At 35.4% G+C, this 22172-nt stretch overlaps 1 protein-coding gene across 32 annotated transcripts in view; it reads left to right on the top strand.

The window, feature by feature from the left end:
• The window catches only part of TRDN (triadin), a 232834-nt gene that overhangs the window by 54018 nt on the left and 156644 nt on the right, over positions 1-22172 (top strand). For 27 of the 32 annotated variants that reach the window (XM_086876943.1, XM_086876924.1, XM_086876942.1 and 24 more), the window contains 4 exons: positions 11540-11590; positions 17891-17950; positions 20635-20694; positions 22072-22131. In XM_086876943.1, coding sequence (XP_086733069.1) covers positions 11540-11590; positions 17891-17950; positions 20635-20694; positions 22072-22131 — 231 coding nt within the window. The remainder of the gene's footprint in view (positions 1-11539; positions 11591-17890; positions 17951-20634; positions 20695-22071; positions 22132-22172) is intronic. The other 5 variants (XM_086876945.1, XM_086876940.1, XM_086876933.1 and 2 more) reach the window with 1 other exon arrangement.

Genomic DNA, 22172 nt, shown 5'->3' with positions numbered 1-22172 from the left:
GTATTAGAAGGCTGGAATTACTGATGATAGAATGTAAAGCTTTTCAAAACTAGGGTGTAATTTTTTTTTCCATATTGAGCAAAGCTTGAGAATAGTAGGATGTGTAACCAGCCCTATGTGAACTGAATTTGGTATCCATCAAATTCTCAAGAGGCCCATATTGAAGGATCTATCACCTCAGTTGCTTCTGAGATTACAATCCTGTTTTCTCTGAAGTTAATTTGAACTGGATTAGTCTTCTATTTAATGAAACATTCTGTCAGTCTCAATCTGCAATCCAAGGAATTATTAGGTTTTAAGATCAGGACCAATTTATCTTTCTATTGATGACTCCTCATGTTAGGAAAACTTATAGTGTAAGAAAATATTCCATCTCTTTACTTCATCTGTAAGAATGGTAAAACTTTCAGCATCACCCTGTCTCTTTTCCCATAGACATAGGTGCATTTTTAATTTTGCAGAAGGTGCACAGAGTCTGAAGCTCTAGCACATTGTTGGCAAGTTGTACAAGGGTTCAATGTGTCTTCTCACCACAGGCCAGTGTAGGGGCTAGGCTGAAAGTGCTGCTGCCTGATGCTTGAGGAAGGCATAATCCATAAAAATACCATGCTCAGCATTGCAATCCCTCCTTTGGAAATCAGTGACCTAGGCCTTACTCCCATTGCATTGGGACACAAAGCTATAGAAACAGAATTTAGAGAAGTCACCTAAACAAGCTGAAGGCTGTTTAAATTGTAAGCAATTGGAAGTGATGATATGGTTGTTTGGACCTAAAATTGCTCCATCCAAGGAGCTGAGTATCTAACTGCTGGCTGGGAATATTTTCCTCACTATTCAAAGCTCACAGGCTGGCTGTGGACATGAATCCTGAGAGTCTTCTATCTTTGGTAAGAAAACAGATAAGGAGCTGATGATTTCTCTAGATCTGGTATCTTAAAGGATAACGCAGACACACAGATAAGAAAAGGTCCAAATTCAAACATGCTTCACCTGTCTGAACAGTAAAACAAATTTTGAATGGGCTTTTCCGCTTTCTGGATGTGTGCTCAAGATTCTCCCTCTGTCTTTTAGAATATAAGCGTTCTCATCCTTCTCTCCCTGTGAAATGCTTTCTCTTGACTAGGCCTGCTGAAGATAAGTAATGCCATAAGCTTTCACATAGCAACATCCTCAAATAACTTACCATCTCTAGGGGACTGGAGGTCTCCATTTCATCCTGGCAGCCAGGATCCTGGTTATACTTGATTTTGTCACCTCTTTTACTGGGCTACAGGAGTACAACATACGTGGCCTGAAGCCAGGGTCCCTTGGAAACGCCAGTGCAGGGTACTGTGCGCGTCTCCTGAGTGACAGGCACCTCTCAGCCCCTCAGAGGTGTTCCTGTCTCTCTTCAGACTTCTCTTAAAACTGTATAAACATCAAAGAGCTTAATTGCCTTAGGGGTCTAAGGCTAAACAGTTTTCTGAGAGCCCTGTGGTGTAGCTTTTTTGCTTAGGCACAGCGAAATTCTGTTCCGGTGCTAAAGCTGGTGAGTGCAGAAGGCAAAGCCCTGGCAGGTGAGCTGCGGGCTCAGGTGAGCTCCTGCAGGTAGCACTCTCACAAACATCACAATCTGTTCCCCTGAGCACAAGGTGCAGATCTCTCCAAGCAGCTTTTCTTAACTAATTTGTGCTGTCATTTACATGGTCCATAAATAACACTTCCAGAAGAAAAGCTTTCTAAAACAAAACAAAGCAAAACAAAACAAGACATTACATTGGTGATTTTTTTTCCATGTTGCTGCTGTTAGGGCTGGACCCAAAAGAGGACCATCTATGCAAATAGATATGGAGATTTCTGGGTGTTAGAATGTTGGTTTGTTCCGTGAAATTAGAACCAAATTTTTGATTGTGGGGTTTTCTCTGCCTACATATAAAGAACCATTTCTGTATCAAAATGCCTTCTACTCTGAGCAGCAATTTCATCTATAGCTTTATGAAGGATCCTTCTGAAAAAAACAACCCAGTGAAATAGTGCAGTACACCACTGCTGTCTCTAGAATATGAACAGATTGACATTTTTCACATTTTTACGGAAAACCTTTTCAAATTTCACTCTGGAAATCTGCACTATGGTTTCTGTGCCTAATATTTAAGTACTTGTATTGGATCTAACTCACAGTTATTGTGGTATTCATGAATACAATGAGAATTTTTGAAAAATCTCCATGTCTATTTTTAGTGAATGGACAAACCTCCACTCTTTTGCTTTGCTGACTAGTAGCTTTTATGAATGCTAAAATGTTTGCACAGAACTTACTTTATAATGGAATATAGTAACTGAAAAAATAAGATTGCTGGTATCACAAAACAATTGCATATTAGAAAAAAAACTTCAAGGGGAGTGGCAAGGACATTGTCTACCATGAAAGAAGAAAAGTCTAATCATAATTATGATCCCAAAGAAAGCAGAGATCACTTTCCTAGAGATGTAAATTAAAAGCAAAGATAATAGAAGTACAAGTAATGACAATGGTCTTCCACAGGCAATGGAATTAATATCAGTTTCAGAATCCTTTAGAAGATATGAAAATATCTCTCAAGAACTCTTTTTTTATTGCAATTATATTTTTCTTGTTCAAGTCTTATCACTAATATTTATCTTCAATAATTGGAAAAGAATGAACATTTAATATTGTCTGGCAAAGCAGTGGACATAGTAAAAGATTATTCTGGAAGGGACTTTTTAGTCTTTAACAATGCATATTGTCAACAAACAAAAACTATAGGGCATTTTCACAAAATACAGAGAAATTTAATTCTTTCAGGCTTAATTTGCTTTTAGTTTCATTTTTTTTCTATAATAGTCATGACTGATAATCTTGTTCATTTTTTCAGGGTTAGTTTTACCTTTAGAGACATATTCTATTATTTAAAAGTTGCCTGTATGTTTTTACTAGTAATTCTTGGTATAAAAAGAAAGTGGGTTTCTTTTTGTTTGTTTGTTGGTTTTGTTTATTTTTGTGGATACTGTTGGCCTCAGTTGTGAGTTTGGAAAAGAGCTGAGAAAACACAATGTTGGAAATAAAGATCTGTAAATAATAAAGAAGTGCAAACACTTCAACATTGACAACAATGCCTAAAAAGGCCTTTATCAAACTGAAAATAATTTTAATTTCAATAAATACTATTCAATTAAAAAGCAGAGAAAGAAATAAAGCACCATCATGACAGTTATTCATCTCTGTACTACCAAGAATTTTTATTATTGGCATAAGATTATTCTTACTAACAATCAAAAGAAACATTTCCTTCAGGTAGAGATGGATCTCTAATTTTCTGTGAGGTAGCTTATATGTGAGACAGAAGAATGGGGTTTTTGTTTCTTAGGAAAATGTGATTTAAAAATTATAAAATACAACAAAAAGCCAACATAGACTCGAAATTTCTGTTAAAGGCCGCAAGAAATTTTGTAAAAGACAAATAAACTTTTTGGCAAAGCACCTTATTCATCTGTCTTCACTTCAAATGACAGCATCACTGCCAGAGTATTAGGCTGGTTATTAATATGCTGAAGACACATCATGCTCTTAAAAGATGTGTCAGCTTCTAAGGGAATGGTCAGTTACACTGACTCGGCCTCAGTGGCTCTGGCCAAGGTGCAGGTCCCCCAGACACGATGCCAGACACCCACTCCTATTAACCCCTTCTCCACCCCAAGGTTAGGCCAGTCAGAACTTACTCAGCACAATCTATTGCCTTGTTCAGACCTGGCTATTGATTTGTGCTAACAAAGTGCTCCCAAAAGGAAAGGTTCTCAGACCAGAAAATTTCCTGCATCGTCTTTTGGTGTAGTGATCAAGTAAGCATATACAACAGCTTTGCCTGGGAGAGGGGAGAGGAAAGAACAACCTCCCTAGACAGGCAGGGGGTTTTCTAATTTGGAAGTGAAAGTAGTTTTGAAATGATAGCCTGTACAAGCCTAAAAGAGTTGTTCTCACTATCCAGGCAGGGTAGGGAAAACATACTGACAAATAATTAAATTGTTAGTCCTAAAATTTATCAAATGTGTCAGATTGTTTTCAACTATTAAAGTGCCTAAGAACGTATGATTGGACCAAAAGTCCAGCTGACTCAGTGGATGGGACAGAAGTCCTTATTGCTGCCCTAGACTGACCAGTGCAAATGTCTCAGGAAATGTATCAAATTGTTAAAAATATAGTTATAATTTCCCAAGGGAGCTCTCCATACTCCAAGCATTTTCCCCAGTGAAGGGAGACAGTGTTTGCATGGCTTTAATCCATCTACAACTTCGTGTGAACCCAAGGCTATAGACAGTTTGGAAATGAACTAGAGACCATAAATTCAGAATACCATAAATGCAACCTGAAAGCTGTGTTACCAGTGTGGTTGTTATATATGTGTCTTAAAAAATAATTATGCAGTTTCATTCATCCCTAGAGTATATCCCTATTTGTACTGATAATGCCTTCTGAATTCAGTTTCTTTTATGTTGTTGTATGGTAATGTTCACTTCTCTGTGTATGAGTTGCTATTAAAGATCTCACTAAAAGGCTTTTGCTGTCTCCCTAGGCTACACTTTACTATAAAGCATTTTGCATATCTTTGTGTAAAGTACACCCTGTGTTAAAAGATGGAAATCATTGATTGGTTCAATTCTCAGATGTTAAACTGCTTTTCCAGATACTGGGTTTTTTTTGCATTTTTCATTTTTGTGGCATACATTTCTGTTATTAATGTTCTTTTAACAATTTCATCTGGTTTTACTTTGATCAATACAGCAATGGCATATCCACCATAAAATAGCATTTTATAAAAGAAAATATTTTTCATATTACACAGATGAAAAAAGGCAATATACCACCAGGGTAGTGGGATGTTCAATTATAGTTCTTTTGCCTTTTGCAGAATTGTGATTTGTTTTCAACTTGAGCTGAAACTTTTCAATCCAAGCTTACCAGCTATATTTTAAAAGAGAGAGAGAACTTTGGGCCACAAGGTAGTAGGGACCTAGACAGAAGTGTAGAAGTGGTGAAGTTAGCCTCTTAAATCAGGGAAAAACTTAAGTAAAGATATCCATGCAGTCTTTGTGGAAATCTTAATTTGTGCCCCAGTAATGGAGGGCAGGTTCTCACTCTGAGAGGACATTAAGCAGATCCCCACTACCTGGAAGATGAACAATTCCAAAATGCAGTTAAACCCACAGCATCAAACTGGGGTTCTTGCAGATTTCTGAGTGAACTCAGGTCCCTTCACAGTTACTGCTGTGCCAAGGAGAGGATGTAGCAAATGGAGCCCATGCACATGACCCACAGAAACTTCTCTCTTCTGCATGCCAAGCCCCTAAAACAAAGTCAATTGGATCCAAAAGTGAATGAATTTGTGAAGGAATGACTATTTACAGACTAATACAGTTAGGTAGAATCTGTAGAGTTCATGTTTTTGAAATATTGGCACAGTAACTGAGCTTTTGATTTATTTTTATTGTGTTTTTAACACTTTTCAAAAACAAACAAAACCCCAAAAACCTCAACTAAACAACAATTAAATAGATTCGTATGAACAAAGATTTCTTTGATATTAATTAAGATTAGAGATTTTAGGTATAGTTATATATATAATTTTTCTCAGAAGCATGCCAATACAATTTCATGTTCCACTGGAGGAAAATAAAATCTGGTTTTGATCAGGTGGCTCTATCTCTAATTTGTTTGAGTAAAGAGGTTGTCTGTCTTTTGTTTTTTTGTTTTTAATTTTAACCAAAGTATAAGTAGAATTCCTTTTAGATTTTAGAACCAAGGTACAGGGCTGGTGTCTAGGAATGAAAAACACAGCCTTAACATCTTTATATACATTAAGAATAAAACATAACTTTATGTTAAACTGTTTAGGATTGAAATCTTTTAATATCTTCCACTTTCAGTTCTTTCAAAAGCCCAGTCATTAAAATTCCACCATAAACAGTCTGCATATGGTCAACCTGAAGAATGCCAATGCTGCTTACAGGGCAATTAGTCAAAGATAGTTGCAAGTACCTCACTCCCTGTAAAACCTTTTGCATAAGATATTGTTTTTCTGTTTCAAATGAAAACCTTAGCAGGGGAAAACAAAACTAAAATAAATAAATAAATAAATAAATAATAGTAATAACAGTAATAACAGTAATAACAATAATAACAATAACAATAATGATAATAATAATAATAATAACAACAATAATAAATAATTATTTAGGCTTTGGAAGGAAAGGAAAGGACAGGTTATGTATGATGTCAAGTTCCATTTGCTTTGTTGAACTGAGCTTTCCTTTCCCAAGAAGGAATAAACCTTAATTCCCACTCTAACTTGTAATTTCCAAAGAGGTGGATAAAAAATTCTGAAATCATATTTAACAGGAACAGTGGTCTGGTGCTTTATGTGATAGATGAACACACAAACTGTTCAGCATTTTCATTGATAAGAGCAATTTGTCTCCTGTTGCATTTTCAAGTAATCTGCTGTGGCACACAACTTCAGGAAATGTTATTATGTACCCCAGCCTGAAGTTGCTCTGAATCCCCAGAAGAGGTGAGATCTGAGAAAACACTGGGGATAAGACTGTGTTACTGGCAAACTGGTAGGGAAGTCACCTGAATAAGTCATATGTGTCATTCAGACTTTCCAACAATGAATGCTGGTATTTAAGGCCTTCAGTTACATTGTCTTTTGTTGTTTTATTTGGGGATTTTTTGGTCTCTGGTATTTTCTTCCTGTTGCAAGGTGTTTTTTTGTTTTTTCTGTGGGGTTTTTTTTGCCTGTAGAGTACAGCTACTTGATGTATTAGTTGTTAGATAGAAGTTGCTCTAATGCACAGCTTCCTTTCTTCTCCTCCTAGCCCCGCAAGGATAGCTGTCACCCTCACCAGCTGGTACTATCTAGATTAAAAATAGACATCAGCTGCACAATTGCAAATTTCTCCTGAGGATACCAACAGCAAGAGAGTTGACTACAATTCTTCACACAGACAGCATCTAAAAACACATTAGAAATGACATCTCTCTCAACTTCTAAAGTTCTTAACAGCATTCACTCTGGCCTTGCCCTCAGAATCTGTTTCCACCAACTCTCCAGGATAATCAGCTGCCTGCTACCAATTAGTCTTGATAAACTAGCAAGGATATAGCCCCACTAAAATGCTGGCAATAGGTGTAAGGATTTTAACTGCTCAGAAGCAAATTATTAACCTCTGGCTCACCAGATTCTGAGTTGAACTCATTTTCCTTTTCATGCTTAGATATTTGTAAGAGAGAGAATGTCAAAGCACCTAAGGTATGTATCATTGTATTACCTGTAACAGATGATGAAGAAGATCACCAGCTGGTAAAATTTGTTAGGAAAAAATCTGTTCTCATTTCATAGAAAATTCAATCTGCTTAATTATACCTTCAAAACACTAGATACATCAAAACTACATTCTTTCTTCACTGCAGTATTTAAGTGGAAACAGGAGGGCTTTAAGCATGGAGGCTGAATGTCAGGTTCAGAGGTAAACTCCCAGTTCTTTTGTTGACTTTCTGGGTTACCTTAGGTAAAGCATTCTTGTGTTTCAAATGGGGACTCTTTTTTTTTTTCTCACTTTGTCTCTTATATCACTGACACTTTTAAAATGGTTTTGGGAATTATTTAAAGGTATATTTCATTTGTAAGATGGAAACTCAGAGGATGAGGTGTAGGTGCTATTCTAACAATGCCAGAATGCTACTCACCATTTTATCCTCTAATGAAGCAAGATGCAAGGCTGTGCTTTCCCAGTACGAGAAGAAATGTGTCCCTCAAAGTTTGAACTCCTGTGTTACAGAGATGAGATATTTATACTGTGTTAGAGCTCCATGTGGTACCTAAAGTAATTCATGTAGGCTAAGGCTCATAGTTGCTATTATAACACAATAAAACTGAAATAGCTGAGAATAATGCTATCCATTTCACTATGTTATAAAAAAGAACATAACAAAAAATCAAAATCAGAAACACAAAGGCAGACAAGGAAGGGAACCAGGAGAATCTCCTCATGCCCTAGCATGAGGGGCTGTGCTCTCCATTCAAACCGATGTGAATCTGCACAGTGCTGACCCATTAGTTCACACAGATTAAGGGACTGAAATGATTTTCTCCCATCCTGATTTTCCTGGAGCTGGAGTGCACAGCCACTGCTGTGCTCTTGTTGGACACTGTCAACTGCTGTTAATGAAAATTATCTGGGTGAGGTGTAGGGCAGCTGCTGCCCAGACTCTGTTGTTCAGCAGGGATTTCCAGTAAAGCTTCCTGCTATACTGACCCTCAGCTGACTGTCAAGGTCTGTTTTGGGTCAACAGGACATAGATAAATCAGCCTGAAGCAATATAGTTGAGTGTGTCTCCTTTCTGCATCTTGAAATGGTCAGTGAGAAGATTCCTAGCTTTCCTTCTTGGAGTTCTTTAAAATAATCACCCTGCATGTTCTGTTTATCTGTACAAGACCTGAAGTCTAGAGAAATTAGCATCGAACAGTATCCACATTTAAGGAAATATTTATCTAGTCATAATCCAAGCAACACAAGGGGAAAGATAATTTTTCATGTCTGCCTAATAATTCAAGAAAACAAACAATGAAATACAGTTTTAAAAATACATACTTCCTTACAATAATTTTATAAACTGTGCTGTCATCTCATAAAGAATCTGGATGGTTGCTGTGGTGACAAAGATTATCCTTGCTGCTGCTTGATTCTGTCATTTTTCTAAACATGAATTCGTAATATTTAGGATTTATTAACAATGTGTCACATTGATAGAGATAAATTACATGCTTTAAACTGCCCATGTAAGTCTTCTATGATATTACAACCACTTTGTCAACTCAGCAATAAGATATGATGTGATTACTAGAAAATTAAAGCTATTTGTCATAAAAGATGAAGCAGAGAGTATCAGAACTCTCACAAAACAACAACAAAAAAATCTCTAGTAATCTAATGTTTCCTGATTTTAAATACTTTGAAGTTAGAAAATAGTTACTATTTTCTGTTTCGTAAATTGATCCAGTTTAGCTTATATTGAGACTAGATTTATTTGTATGGGAAAATTTAGGATGTAATGTACCAGAATTAATGTGATCCAGGCTGAAATTTTCTGATGGTTCAGACTCTAATGGGAAATTTGTGAAGAGACCTTAATGATGGGATGCTTTGTAGTATATAAAGGCATATGTGCACACACTTGTCTATTAAGAAGATGTACTTCACTGCTAGGAATTTGTGTATGTTTCTTTGTGATGTGTATTATCCTAATTGTAGCAGAAAATTAGATGAGATTATCAGTGTGGCTGTCTAAAAAGTGTATTTTTGTGCACCTTACTGAAATATTTGTTTGAAGCAAGCTTCACTGCTGATACTAAGATTTATTCTTATTTTATATTTATTTTTTCAAGAAAAACTGGCCTTTTTTCTGTAGTGAGACATAATACATGGTAGAAATGCAGCAGAGATGAGGCATTTTAAAGCAAGCAAGGAATATGTGTCTAAGTGACTCTGCCTGAAGAATATAATTTATTCATATGCATCTCTATATGTAGGGTGACCACTTGAACTGGGTGAGATATGTCTCCACTGTATGTTGCAATGCAGAGGAAGTGACTCAGCTTTCTTTAAGTCCCCTGAGTCAGAGTTTGGAAGCAGCCTGGAACAGTGGCATGGAAAACTGCTCAGATGTGCCCAGAATTAGGGAGCAATCTTTCATCTGTTCCGGTCTTGCAACATTCCTACCATTTATGCTACCTAAACTACACCATGTAGCCCTTTAAGCAAAACAAGTGGGGAAAATTCTGAAAATCAAGCAACAGGATTCTCTCAGCTGATAGAAATAAAATATCCTTACATATTTAAAAGAAAAATAATCCAGGCTCAGCTGAAATACAGTAAATCAGTAGAGTATATTTCTTCCTATTCTCACCCTTTCAGGTTTATAGAACAATAAATGAACTACACACCCAGGCTGAAAAGAGCAAGTTGAAAAGTGAATAAAAACTCCTTTTAGCCTAACGATATCATATAATTAGCTTAATTATGTTTCCATACATTAGTGGCTAACTAAGTGATGTATTTTAGTCCTTGTTACTCTTTACCTCAGTGAAATAATATTCTCACTATCTGGAGACAACCTAGCCTGATGCCATGGAATAGTTCTGGTTTTGCAAACCACACACAATAATTATTTCAGATACCAAATACTATGCAATGAAAACATTCCTTATTATTTTCAAGGACTTATGTAAATATCTGTGGAGGGAAAGCTCCATTTCCTACTGGATTTCTTTGGCAATGTGTATCCTGAGAAAATAACTAAGGTTGTAAGTGAAATATTTCACTCATTTTCAATAAGCATTAGAGTAGCTTCTTAGACCTGATATGCAATAATTTGCATAACTTTTTCTCTGTTGGATTCATTTTGTGGTCAGTGTTCTTGTGTTTTAGACCCTGCAGACTACAGGTAACACTGAAATACAAGAAGGCATCTCCCAGAGTCTAGTGAGGAAGTTTGCATTTACTTTTGTTGAAAACTAATTTCATACAGTATTTTAGAGCAGTTTCCTACTGTAGGAAATATGTGCACAATATGATAAACCAGGCACTGTGTATAGTCTTAATGACTTTATTGCACAGCTGTAATAAATGCCCTTTAAATTTCTACAGCTGTGTGTAAAGAGGGCTATGAACATTTGATTTAATTCTGGTTTGCTTTTTTGAAAATTCAACATTTTACTTTTTTTTATATTATCCTGGTTTTGACACAATAAAGACAGTAGAAAAAAAATATATATGGAGGTATATAACAGTAATTTAATATCCATATTGCAGCTGAAAAAATTCATTCAAAAGGAATGGCAGATAAATAATGTACCCCTTCCTCCTCTATGAAGACAGTTCTCAGTTTTTGGTGTACAACATGATCAAAATGAGTCATTCTCTGAGACAACAGTCACTAACACGGGAACTTTTCATCTCTATAGTTTATATAGAGTATTGAGTTTTATTGTGTGTTGGAGATCCCAATTCAGTATGTGAGCTTTAAAAATTTTAGAAAATATAGTAAAAAGAACATTTTTTCCTTCCAAAGATAATCTGGAAAACATAAAATAGTAATCTTAGTAAAAAACTCAAAATACATAAAAAAATGTTTAGTAAAAGCATTTTTTTCTGAATCATGACCAACATGTTACTGTATAGGTATTACAGATCAGCAAAACCTATTCTTACCTTTAAAAGTAGCTTATGTCTCAATTAAAAACAAAGTAATCATTAAAGGCAGCTAAAGTTGTGATTTATTTCCATATATATTGTCTGTGTAAATATATAAAATTGAAATATATTGTATATAACTCTGACTATGCAGGTGATAAAGCTGTGGTGCAGCCATAATATTTTAAGCACTTTTTGACTTTTTTTCTTAATATGAGAATGCATCTGATATTTTTGTGTGTGAAAGCTATTTTAATATTTATAAATCTGTGTCGCATTTTTTTTTCAGAAATTCAAAAACAGAAGACAGAGAAACCTGAAAAACGAACACCAACGAAGGGTAACTGTTTTTTTGTCTGTTTTCCCACATATATTTGTGTAACATACAGTGCTTTTGTTAACTACATAATTTTTAGGTTTTTTTTAACTTGGTTAACTACTGCCGCTGTATCACAGAAGCATTCAAAGATCAGTTGGCACAGACTGCAAATGATCAAAAATTCATGTATACCTTAGCATTAACAAAAAATTTGTAATTTTATGCTTGTGTAGCTAGATTGAAAATGCACATTCATAATAAGATTCTTCTGCCCAAACTTTTTCAGAAATCTTTTTTCTACTGAAGGTTCAAGAAAGTTGAGTGTTGATGAACTTCCTTTGGTGCAAAAGGCATGAAGTGTGTTGGGCAAGGAAAAAAGCAAATTCATAGGCCAGTGGGTGCCATCCAAGTTAGGAAGTCATAGTTAAGAGGGAGCCAGGTGTGTATCAGAGATAAGAAAAACTTCCATTTTAAGAACCTGCTCTTTTTCAGACTGTTTAATCTCCTATAACTGGCACTTTCCAAAAATCCACAGAGGAAGTGGTTTGGACTGATTTTCAGAGGTTGTATAAACAAAGGTGTTTCCTGGGATATCTGAAGGGGTTTTTTTGCCTAACAGAGCTCCTCCATAAGGGCCAGGCCACATAAGACTTGAGGGGCATCCCTCTAAAACACCAGTGCTGAGCTAGATTGTGGCAGGGGGAAGCAAGAAAGAGACTTATTTAAAATGTTGTGTATACACATACACCCTCCCTTATGCGATTATATCCATTTCTATATGTATTAGTGTGGTTTTATAGTATTTTACATATCTGTAAAATATTTTCAAAGTATTTTTCACCTCCAGTTCTGTGCTAATCAGGATTGTCTGGACTGACTAGAACTGTTTCCCAGCTATTTAATAAATCATGGTTTTATCAAAGTGAATTTTTTAGGGTACCTGGGCAAGCCAGGTAATAATGAACAGAGATCCATTAGCAAGGATAGTTAAGGTCTTTTCAAGCAAAGTAATATAAAACCACAAATGATGCTGCAATTTTGACTGAGATAGCCTCTTGTGTTCCATTTCATCTATGCAAAAGTGCATTTCTTTACACAGAACAATCTTAACATTGCAGAAATTATAACAAAGAAAGTATAAGATGCCAGAAAAAAAAGTGTTCAGGTTTCATTAGCTAAGTCTCATTATTATGTGCCTGATAATGCAGTCTCTAGTTACACAATCAGTTGCTGAAGAACAAAACAATTTTTTTTTCTATATTTTGTTTTCATGTTTAATACCAACAATGTGACTTGTACATAGGAGGAACAATTACAAGAATACATTCTATCTGGCCTCTGTCTACATTGTGATAAAGGCATGAATCCTTAGGGAATTTTACTGTTACCTTCTAATTTACCTTCAGGAAATATATACAGATACTGTCTTTTATTGTTTTTCATAGGAAAAATCCAGAAGTAAAATGAATATTTTTAATAGCAGGAAATGGAAAAAAAAAACATTTCTGTCTTCTGCCCAACATGTGGGAACACTAGAGTTTTAAAAGTAATTTAATTATATTTTTGAATAGTCAAATCCTCTGAGTACAAGTCCCACAATTTACAAGGGAGTTCAATCTAAAAGCCTCATTTTTGAAAGATTGAGCTGAAATATGAGGAATGGTTATAATGAATAAAAATCCCAGATGGAAGTGACTGAAATTAAAAGATTCAAACAGTATTGAGAACCAGGCAAACAGGTGCCCTAAAATTTGCTTTTAATTAAATATTTTGATAAACTACTAGCAATAATGTCTATTTCAATTATTGTAGCAAATTTAATCCTGGAAAGAAGAAATACTCCGCGAAACAATTTGACAAAGCCATTGGTCATGCTTAAGAGCTCTGAAATCAAATTATTTCATGATGACTTGTACACATAAGCATAAATTCACTACAAAGTACGGTCTTTCCAATTTGGTGTTTGAGATATTATTAATTTCATGAGTGCAGTGGCATGCATGACCAGGAGCTTGGTCAGCCAGCAGAGGCACAAGGGATTATCTTCTTGTACACAATTCTCCTGAGCATCTAGATATTATGTTCTAGATTGATTTTGCAGGACTCTGAGTTGCTGCTGGAGCCTGTTTAAAAAATAGGTGATATAATTGTCATTAGTATTATTACCAATAAGAGTTAATTATGCATTGTTTTGGAAAAAAAGTAAGAATAAAAATAAAAAATATGGAGATAAAATTATATGTAAGTACAGAAGTTCTGTCTAATGGAAGGTCCAGTGACATTTTCTGATTTTTATGAAAAGCTGATCATACCAGTGAAATGACATGTCTTGCATTTCTGGGAAATAACTCTAAATAAACCAGGCATTGAGAAGGAATGGGAAAAGGTTGATTTACTGTGGTTTTTCCCAAAATCACTTCACTAATTCATTGCTGTTGGAGTGAGATATGGAGAAAACAATATAATGATGGTTAATTGCTGTAGCTGGAAGACAAAGACTTGAGACAGCCTAACAGATAAATAGAGCTAGACCACACAAATCCTAGTATGCTAGAAACCTACATATTTTCAACAAGTTAATGAACTAAAGAGCGTATTTCATACACAGATAAATCTGTCTAGCCTGATTTATCAAGGTACAGCAACAACTATGCCCGTGTGAACTTTAAACTGGAGAACTTGGTACAGATAGCAACGTAGCTGTATTTTCCTTAAATTAAGTATTTGGACCTGACAGGTTATGCCCCTCTCCAGACCAACCCTATTTTTTTGTTCCAGTGTTCCTTCAAGAAGAATTAACTCATCTAAAGTTGCTTTACTTCCAAAAGAAAGCATCTACATGGAGATTTAATGCTCTCTGACTAATGCACTCTAACTTCATTGTATTAGTTCATTTATCTTAACTTTCCTGAGAGTGCTGCCCTGTAGACAAGCACTTAGTCTGTTAGCTGGAGCGAGCAATCTCTGCTTCATGCTTGCTGCAGTCATCACCTGGCTTTGTACTTAGCAGCAGACTTAAGACTTACTCAGCTGGAAACTATTTTTGCTTCTCTTAGGCATGGAAGTAGTGTCTTACTACATCTCTTCTTCTTGCACTTTCTGTTTTAGAGTGTGGAACATCTTTGTTGGAGAACTTTATTGAAGAAAAACTAAATCACCTCCCCCCTCACCATGTCTTCAATTTGATACAAATAAAATCTGTGAAGATGATTGAGATTAGGAAAATCCTCTTACATATTTGCGATGCTTCTTATTTTTATTTTTCTATGAAGCAGATAGCAATAATAAGTTTGGGACACATTTTTAAATTACTTTAACATTTTCCATTATAAGCTTCTATTTTAGATTATTTATAAATTTATCATACTCCAGTCACTTAGGTTGAGATTTCCCATGTTCATCTTTTTGCCTCAGGCTGAATATTCATTCATTCAAAGACATGCAAAAATGTTTCAGCAATTTCCAAAATCTAGGTTAGTGAAAATTAGGTTGGGGTGTTATATTTTTTCCAGTGCTAATAACACTTCAGTCTGAGCTTAAGACTATTTAGTATTTGCAAGGAAGTCCAAGAAAATTTCTTTTAATTTGTGGGAAAATCTTACCTTCCACAGTTGCCATAAATCTACTTGGTTTTTAAGTCTAATTATTTCTTTCTTATGGATGTCACCAGCATCCTAGTAGCATAAGTAACAAAAGAGGTGATCTTGTAATTGCAAAATGTGTCACAAAGCTAATAAAATTATTATTAATAAACTGTTCTAGTTTCAGCATTTTTCAGCTGAAAAGTATGTAAGTAGCCTTAAAACCATCTTTATATGCTTGTTGGTTTTTTTTTACCTTTTTTTTTTTTTTTTTTTTTTTTTTAATATGGCAAAGAAAATCCAGTCAACTCTAATTTGTTTCAGAGAAACATGGCAGTATGGCCAGCCTGAAAAATTCTAAAATCTAATGATTGCACCTAGAATTGTGGGCTTGAAAAAGGGCATGTATTAAGCCCTTTACAAAGAAAAACATATCCAAGTTACACAATATGGAAGAAATCTGTAGAGTGTGATGTATTTTCTATGACAGATCTTTTATGACTGTTGAACTCTCTTTCAGGGGGGAGTTAATATGCTAAAAAGTATCAGATTTAAATTTGTCAGATCAAAAGCTTCAGTGGATTTTGTTGGTCTTGTGATTGCAGTCAAAAATGGCCAGTGATCACAGCCCTGAAACATGAACACTTTAATTTTTGGCAGCACCTGCCCTTCCCGAATAAGGGAAGCCATAGCTCTGACAGTGCCCATAAGAGGTAATGATAAACATTACAATCTGAGATTAGCAGCCTCTGAGGCTATGGGGATATCAACACACAGGATAAGGCTCTCAAACTAACCTTCACTGAGATCACCTTCAGCCTATAATTGGGAAGAGAAAAATAGCTTATGCTTATGCCAGTCTGGTCTCTTCTTATCCACATTCCAGGCTCCCTGCCCAGATACATCAAGTTACTTTTCTTTCTCAAGAAGGAGCCAACTGATCCCTCCCTCATGTTTTAAGCTTTAGTCCACACAAATATTAATATTTCTTCACAGTTTTGCTGTTTGCATCATTTAGATATGAAACAAATTTCAATTAGATTCTTCTGTCCACTTTCAGGTCTACTGATGTTCAATTCAATTAGTGTTGTTCAAGGCTCATTTTATGGGCTTGTTGTGTGGGTATGGGTTTTGTTTGTTTTGTTGTCTTTAGGATTTTTTGGTTTGTTTTCCTGTTGTGTGTTTTTTTCTCAAATCATGAAATAAGGGAATGTTATGGAAAATCTACAATAAATTTTTAAAAGCCCACAATAATCTCTCTTACTCAAGTGAGATATCCTGTGGATAAAAACAAGCTTTCTGATTATCAGTCCATTCTGCATAGTTCAGCTGTATTTTTTGGCAGAGACTATAAGAGCTTTTGTCTGAATGTGCAGAAGAAGCTCATATTTCACTCTCATTGACCATCACAGAGCTGTTGTTTCCAAAATTGTGCTGTTGGTCCAGCCAAAACTGACAAAAGTGTTTAGCATAGAGCCAACATCTGCTAATACAAGTGCAAGATGTAAAAGCATGATACAGTTTCTGCAAAACATACTCAGTTTTGAGAATGTTTTTTTTCTAGGTATGCTCCTAGATGTGCTAAAGCATTTGAATGAGTTGTAGTCTGTAATTCATTCAATAACACATCGCTGGTGTTGCTGCTTTCTTCACAGCCTATTTTTTTAGTGTAAATTTACTGTTCAGATTCATTCTTTAAAGGCTTTGAAGTATCTCTCTTCATTCTTTTTCAACTGTACTGCTGTTTGTTATCAGCAATAATTTACTTGCTTTGACTGAAAATTAATTTTGGATAATGCAAACACATATAAGAGATAATGAATTTACTGAATGTTTTGGATGATTTTTTCTTAATGACTAAAACCTGCTTTTTAATGTGGAAACAATCAGCCAACAAAAAAGTGCTTGCACTTTAGTGAAATGGCACTCACTGCAAAGCTGGTGAAATGAATGGATACAAAAACATAATGTGTTTGCTTATAAAGCTCACTGTCTTCTAATCAGAATTTGTTTTACTTGTTCCCAGAAACCTGGGTACAGAAAATAATTTTTCTCTGAAATGACAAAATGGTATTCTTTTAGTAGTATGGGTTTACTAAGAATGAAATCATTAGTATGTGGGATTGAACCACATCATAGCAAGGTCTGAGACCTGGGTGGGCTATAGAGTCCATAAGGACTCATGTTTGCCTGCCTCTTGCAGGACATGGAGTTGGTTGTGTTTTGAACAGCTGCTCTTCCTGAGGTTATACTCTGATTAAAAGAGATGATTTCTTGTTAATCCGTCCTGTGACGGAAGTGACGGCTAAAAATAAAGAAAAAAATAGCATAGAAAGCAATATGCTGGCCGGTTTTTTGTTAAGAATAGAAAGCAATGCTGTCAAGGGCTGAAAATAATTTCCTCAGTCAGAAATCTTAGAGTCAGGGTGGTTGTGTAATGGGACCAAAAGAGAAAGGACAGATTAGATTGAGGTTGCTGAATAATCACTTCTTTGAGAAAAATATAGTCTAATATCTGAAAGCCTATTCAAGGAAAATATTTCTCTTGGACCTGGAATTAAATATTGACATTAAAAGGTCTATACATCATCAAGTACCTGTGACTCAGAGCTGAAATCCATTATTTGGGTTTTCAAATACTTTTCCTTGATCACTTTCATGAGATAATAAGTGTGCTTAATACATCTAGATCACAGATTTATTGTGAGCTGGGGTTTATTTATTTGTTTATTATTTGTAGCAGCCCACAGAGACAAACCTGAAAAACAAGAAAAAATTGAGAGGAAGGAGTCCCCAAAGGGTATGTATTCAGCTTTTGATATTCTTTGTCTTTTTATCAGTGATTCAAAACAGTCTAATTGACTCTTAGGCTGTTTAATATTGTTTAAGGCAATAATGTTTAAGGATGGAGGAGGTGAAAGCCAGTTGGAAAGAGAATATAGGAGAAATTTTTTTAAAAATTTGAATTCATCACTGTACAGAAAAGCTGAAATTATATTCAGATATTAATTAGCAAGTGTTTGCTGTACTAATAAGTTATGTAAGAAATGCCCAGTGCACAAATAGGTGTCCTTTTTATTCTTCTTTAATAAATCCAAACATATTATTTGTCCTTGAAAATACTTTGCACCAAAATTTAATGAGTAAATTGTAACATACTGGATATGGTCCCTGCAGATATTTGCTTTGGAAATCTGCTTTAAAGAAAAAAAAAAAAAATTCCTCCAGATTAATTTCAGAGACATTGGGGAGAGGTTTTAGAGAGAATTTAATAATTTTCTGGTGATGTATGCCAACAACAAATTAGAGATCTATTGTAGGAGTCAGAATCAGGATACTGCTTATTCTCCACACACAACTCATGAGTTAGCTCTGGGTTACAAGAGCCACCATCTACTTTGCATTTTGTGAGGATATTTTAGCAAAACAGAATTTTGGTGGAGTGCACCTACTTGTGAAAACACTTTAATTCTTCTGAGAACATGTCCTTTGCACTAACTTATGGCTAAGGAAGTCTTGGGCTGGAGCAAGCAGCTGGCTAGCAACATTCTTGAAGAGCCAGCAGGCCAATAATCATAATAAATTACCAAAAAAGAAAAGGGAAGACCGAATATCCAGCCTCAGCAGACTTATTCAGGCCAAGAGCACAAGTGAACGTGCACCTTGTGAAAGCTGTGCTTGACTAGGCTTTTCTAATGGTCTTTGATTGGAGCTTTTCCATTTCATATAAGTAATTCAATGTGCCTTGAGCTAACAAGACTTAGAAGTTAATGGCAGGCATATAAATGGATGTGTCTGTTAAGATGAATAATTATTAGGAGAAAATAGAATGGTGATAACATGGGAAATTTTTTCTGGGATTTGGAAAAATGCCAAAGCAAAGGCAATAATGTCCCATATTAAAATATGAATTTATCTTTAAGATTTCTGTCATAATGTGGAAAACTTGGGAAACTCTTCAACTTGATTTCACAGGAGAATTATATTTAAAGTTTTATTAAGTTTCTTAGAAAAAAAGGAAAAAAATTGTCCCAGTCAAACTCAGATAGCCAGTGAAAAAAAAATTGCAATTATAGTGCCTCAGCTTGCCATAAATCCTATTAATATTCTTTCTACCTAATTGTATTTTTTCTTGAAGTGAACTATTAGTTTTATTTAGTGAACTATCACCGAAACTGCTATGGAAACACTAATGTGTATAGAGATTTTCTGTGTTCTCAGTACTAATTAACATTACTTTCAGACTGTACATTAAATTTCAAAACTAAGACTATGAATGTGTGTCTTTCTAAGGTCCATTTCATTGTAGTGAAGTGGAAGACTCCATAGTGAAGTATAAGACTGCATCCTTATATTTTTGCTGCTTATTTTCTGCATTGAATTCATTGCCTTTTCAAGATCAAGATAATGGAGATATAAATAGCATCCTAGTCTAATGTATTATCAACTTCTGGGGTGAAGTTTAAGAAAGTTATTTAATGACACATTAGAAGTGTCTCAGTCACTTAGCAGTGTCTTGGTCAGAGATGTCAGCCATGTTCTCACGTGCTTCATCACTATATTACCTAAAAATGTGGAAGCCTGAATATTGTCTACCACTCCTCTTTTACATTCAATTACATATGGAATTCATGGTATTGTTAAAGAAGTTTCTTATCTCCTCATGTTAGACAAAAGGAGTTCTAAACTTGGATGAAATCTCCACAGGAGTAAGACTTAAGCTAGGCTTGCATTTTCACAGCTGTTCTTTCAGAAGTGTTCTAAAACGCACATACTTATTTTTCATTTTCTAGAAAATTACAGCATAAAATCCTAAGAAAAGCGATTGGAAAACGTTCTATGAACAAGTGGATAGCATAATGCTGTTTCCACTGTCATAATGTTAGTTTTACTTTGCACATACTGGGTATCTAATTATGGCTCTGAGATCGTCATTGCCAAGGACTGATCTCAGCTAGTGTCCATTACTAGCTATCTGTATCCATTACTAGCTGTCCATATCCATTGCTGGTTATCCATTTCAAGCCAGCTGGCGAGTCACAGATGTATCATTTGCACATGTGATTCTCTTATGCTCTGAGATTGATTCCAGGGTTTTTACAACCTGTGTCTGACAGAGTATGGGGCGGCCAAGGTGAAGCCCTCTTTCTATCACAGGCAGCAGCATTCACTGTGAGCTGTGCCTTGGTAAGTGGCAGTTTTCTGAAATTCTTCTGGAATTGACAGACGATTGCAAGAGATGATGTTATGCAGAAAACAGCTGAGGCATGTTACCATGGCAGTAACTTGTTAGCCAGAGTTGGCTGCTCACACCCCTCTAGTATGATGTGTGCTGTGAAAATATGCACAGGGCAGCTCTGCCACTTAGTATCCTAAAGCTCATCTTGGTGAAATTGTTTTGGATTCTTAATTTTTTTCTTTTTTCCGCTTTTTTTTTTTTTTAATTTTTTTAAGGATATATATAACACTTTCTTTCTTTCCTAGTGACAAGTAAAGACAAACTGGAAAGACAAGAAAAACCTGAAAAAAAGGAAAGGAATGCAGGTAATTATTTAATGTCAGGATTTATTTTACATTTGGAGGTACCCCAAGGCTAATTCTCTACTCAATTCCCATTTATGTATGCCTTTGATTGAAGAAAAAAAAGCGTTATAAAATATTATGAATAAAAATAATGAAATAATAAAAAGGTTTACAGTCTTACACAATAAGTAGCATTTAATATTCCTTCTGCATATATTTGGTTTTTTTGTGGTTTTTTTCCTGGGGAAGGAAGATAATCTGTTTTGTGCTCTGGATTAGTGTAATCTTATGATAATCACTGAGTATTTCCAACACTTGCAATAAGAATGGTTGCTAAGAGACTGTGGTCATCCAAGAAAAAGGAAACTGACAGCCCATTCACAGAGGTAATCGGGAAGGCCATGTGGAAAAAAACCCATTTGAAATAGACTCCTGCATAGGGCCATTGCATAGCCATTGAGTACACCAGGACTAATTTGTCCAGTAGCTAGTCCCAATAAATACGTGTCTAGCACTGTTTTATCTTCCCCAGTTCTTTCTTTTTACACACCAGCTCAATGCTCATGCATACATTTTTGTGTTCCTAGGATGATCTCATACACTGTACTCAAACAGGGAACTGCGTGTTTTCACACACGTGATCCCCACAGGCCACCTCAGGGCACATCAGCCCATGCAAGCATCAGTTCCGCACACCCATGGACAAGCTACTGTGCAAACATTAATCATAAAAAATTAGCAAATCAGAGCTCACACAGGAGAATATTTCAGATTGCCCACCACTCAGTGACTACCACACAACTCAGGTGTATTCTGAAACCTGAGCCAGAAATCCAGAAACTACGGAGCAGTTAATTTCAATTTGTAAGGTGGAAATTAAAAGCAAACAAAAAGCTCCAAAGAACATTAGTTATAATGTCACTGCAATTATATCTGTAATTAATTATAGTGCTTAATCATTCATAGCTGGAAAAAGTTGTTCTATGGAGTTCAGAAAATCCTTCAGAAATTAACCAAAGTAATAAGCAAGAAAGCTAAATATAACAATAAACCAAAACAAACCAATAAATTGCAGTATATAAATATATTAAAGAGAGAAAAACAGTAAACAATATGTATAACTCTTCTTGACTATCTTCTTTCATGGGATTTTAGTGGAGCTAGAAAGCCTGCTGCTCCTCCAGCCAATGGCAAAGGTGGCAATGATGGAAGATGAGTTTTTGGACGTTCCAATCCCATATTTTGGCATCAACAGCAAACAGCAGCAGCTGAAACAATCTTCCTCATTCTTTGCATACATAACCATGGTGCCTACTTGTGTTTCTTGATTCTTTTTCTCATTTAAATGCAACATTTTTTTTTTTTAATAACCATTAAGATTATTGGTTTTATTTCTAGCTGTTCACAAAGAAAAACCTGAAAAGCCAGAAAAACAAGAAAAGAAAGCACTGTCTAAAGGTATTGTGGATTATCATTAAAAGCTGTACGATTTTAGTGCT

The sequence above is a fragment of the Cyanistes caeruleus genome, chromosome 2, assembly GCF_971803275.1.
Source record: "Cyanistes caeruleus chromosome 2, bCyaCae1.hap1.1, whole genome shotgun sequence".
Taxonomy (NCBI): domain Eukaryota; kingdom Metazoa; phylum Chordata; class Aves; order Passeriformes; family Paridae; genus Cyanistes; species Cyanistes caeruleus.
Note: the sequence above shows the minus strand (reverse complement) of the source record. Positions and strands in the feature narration are given on the sequence as shown.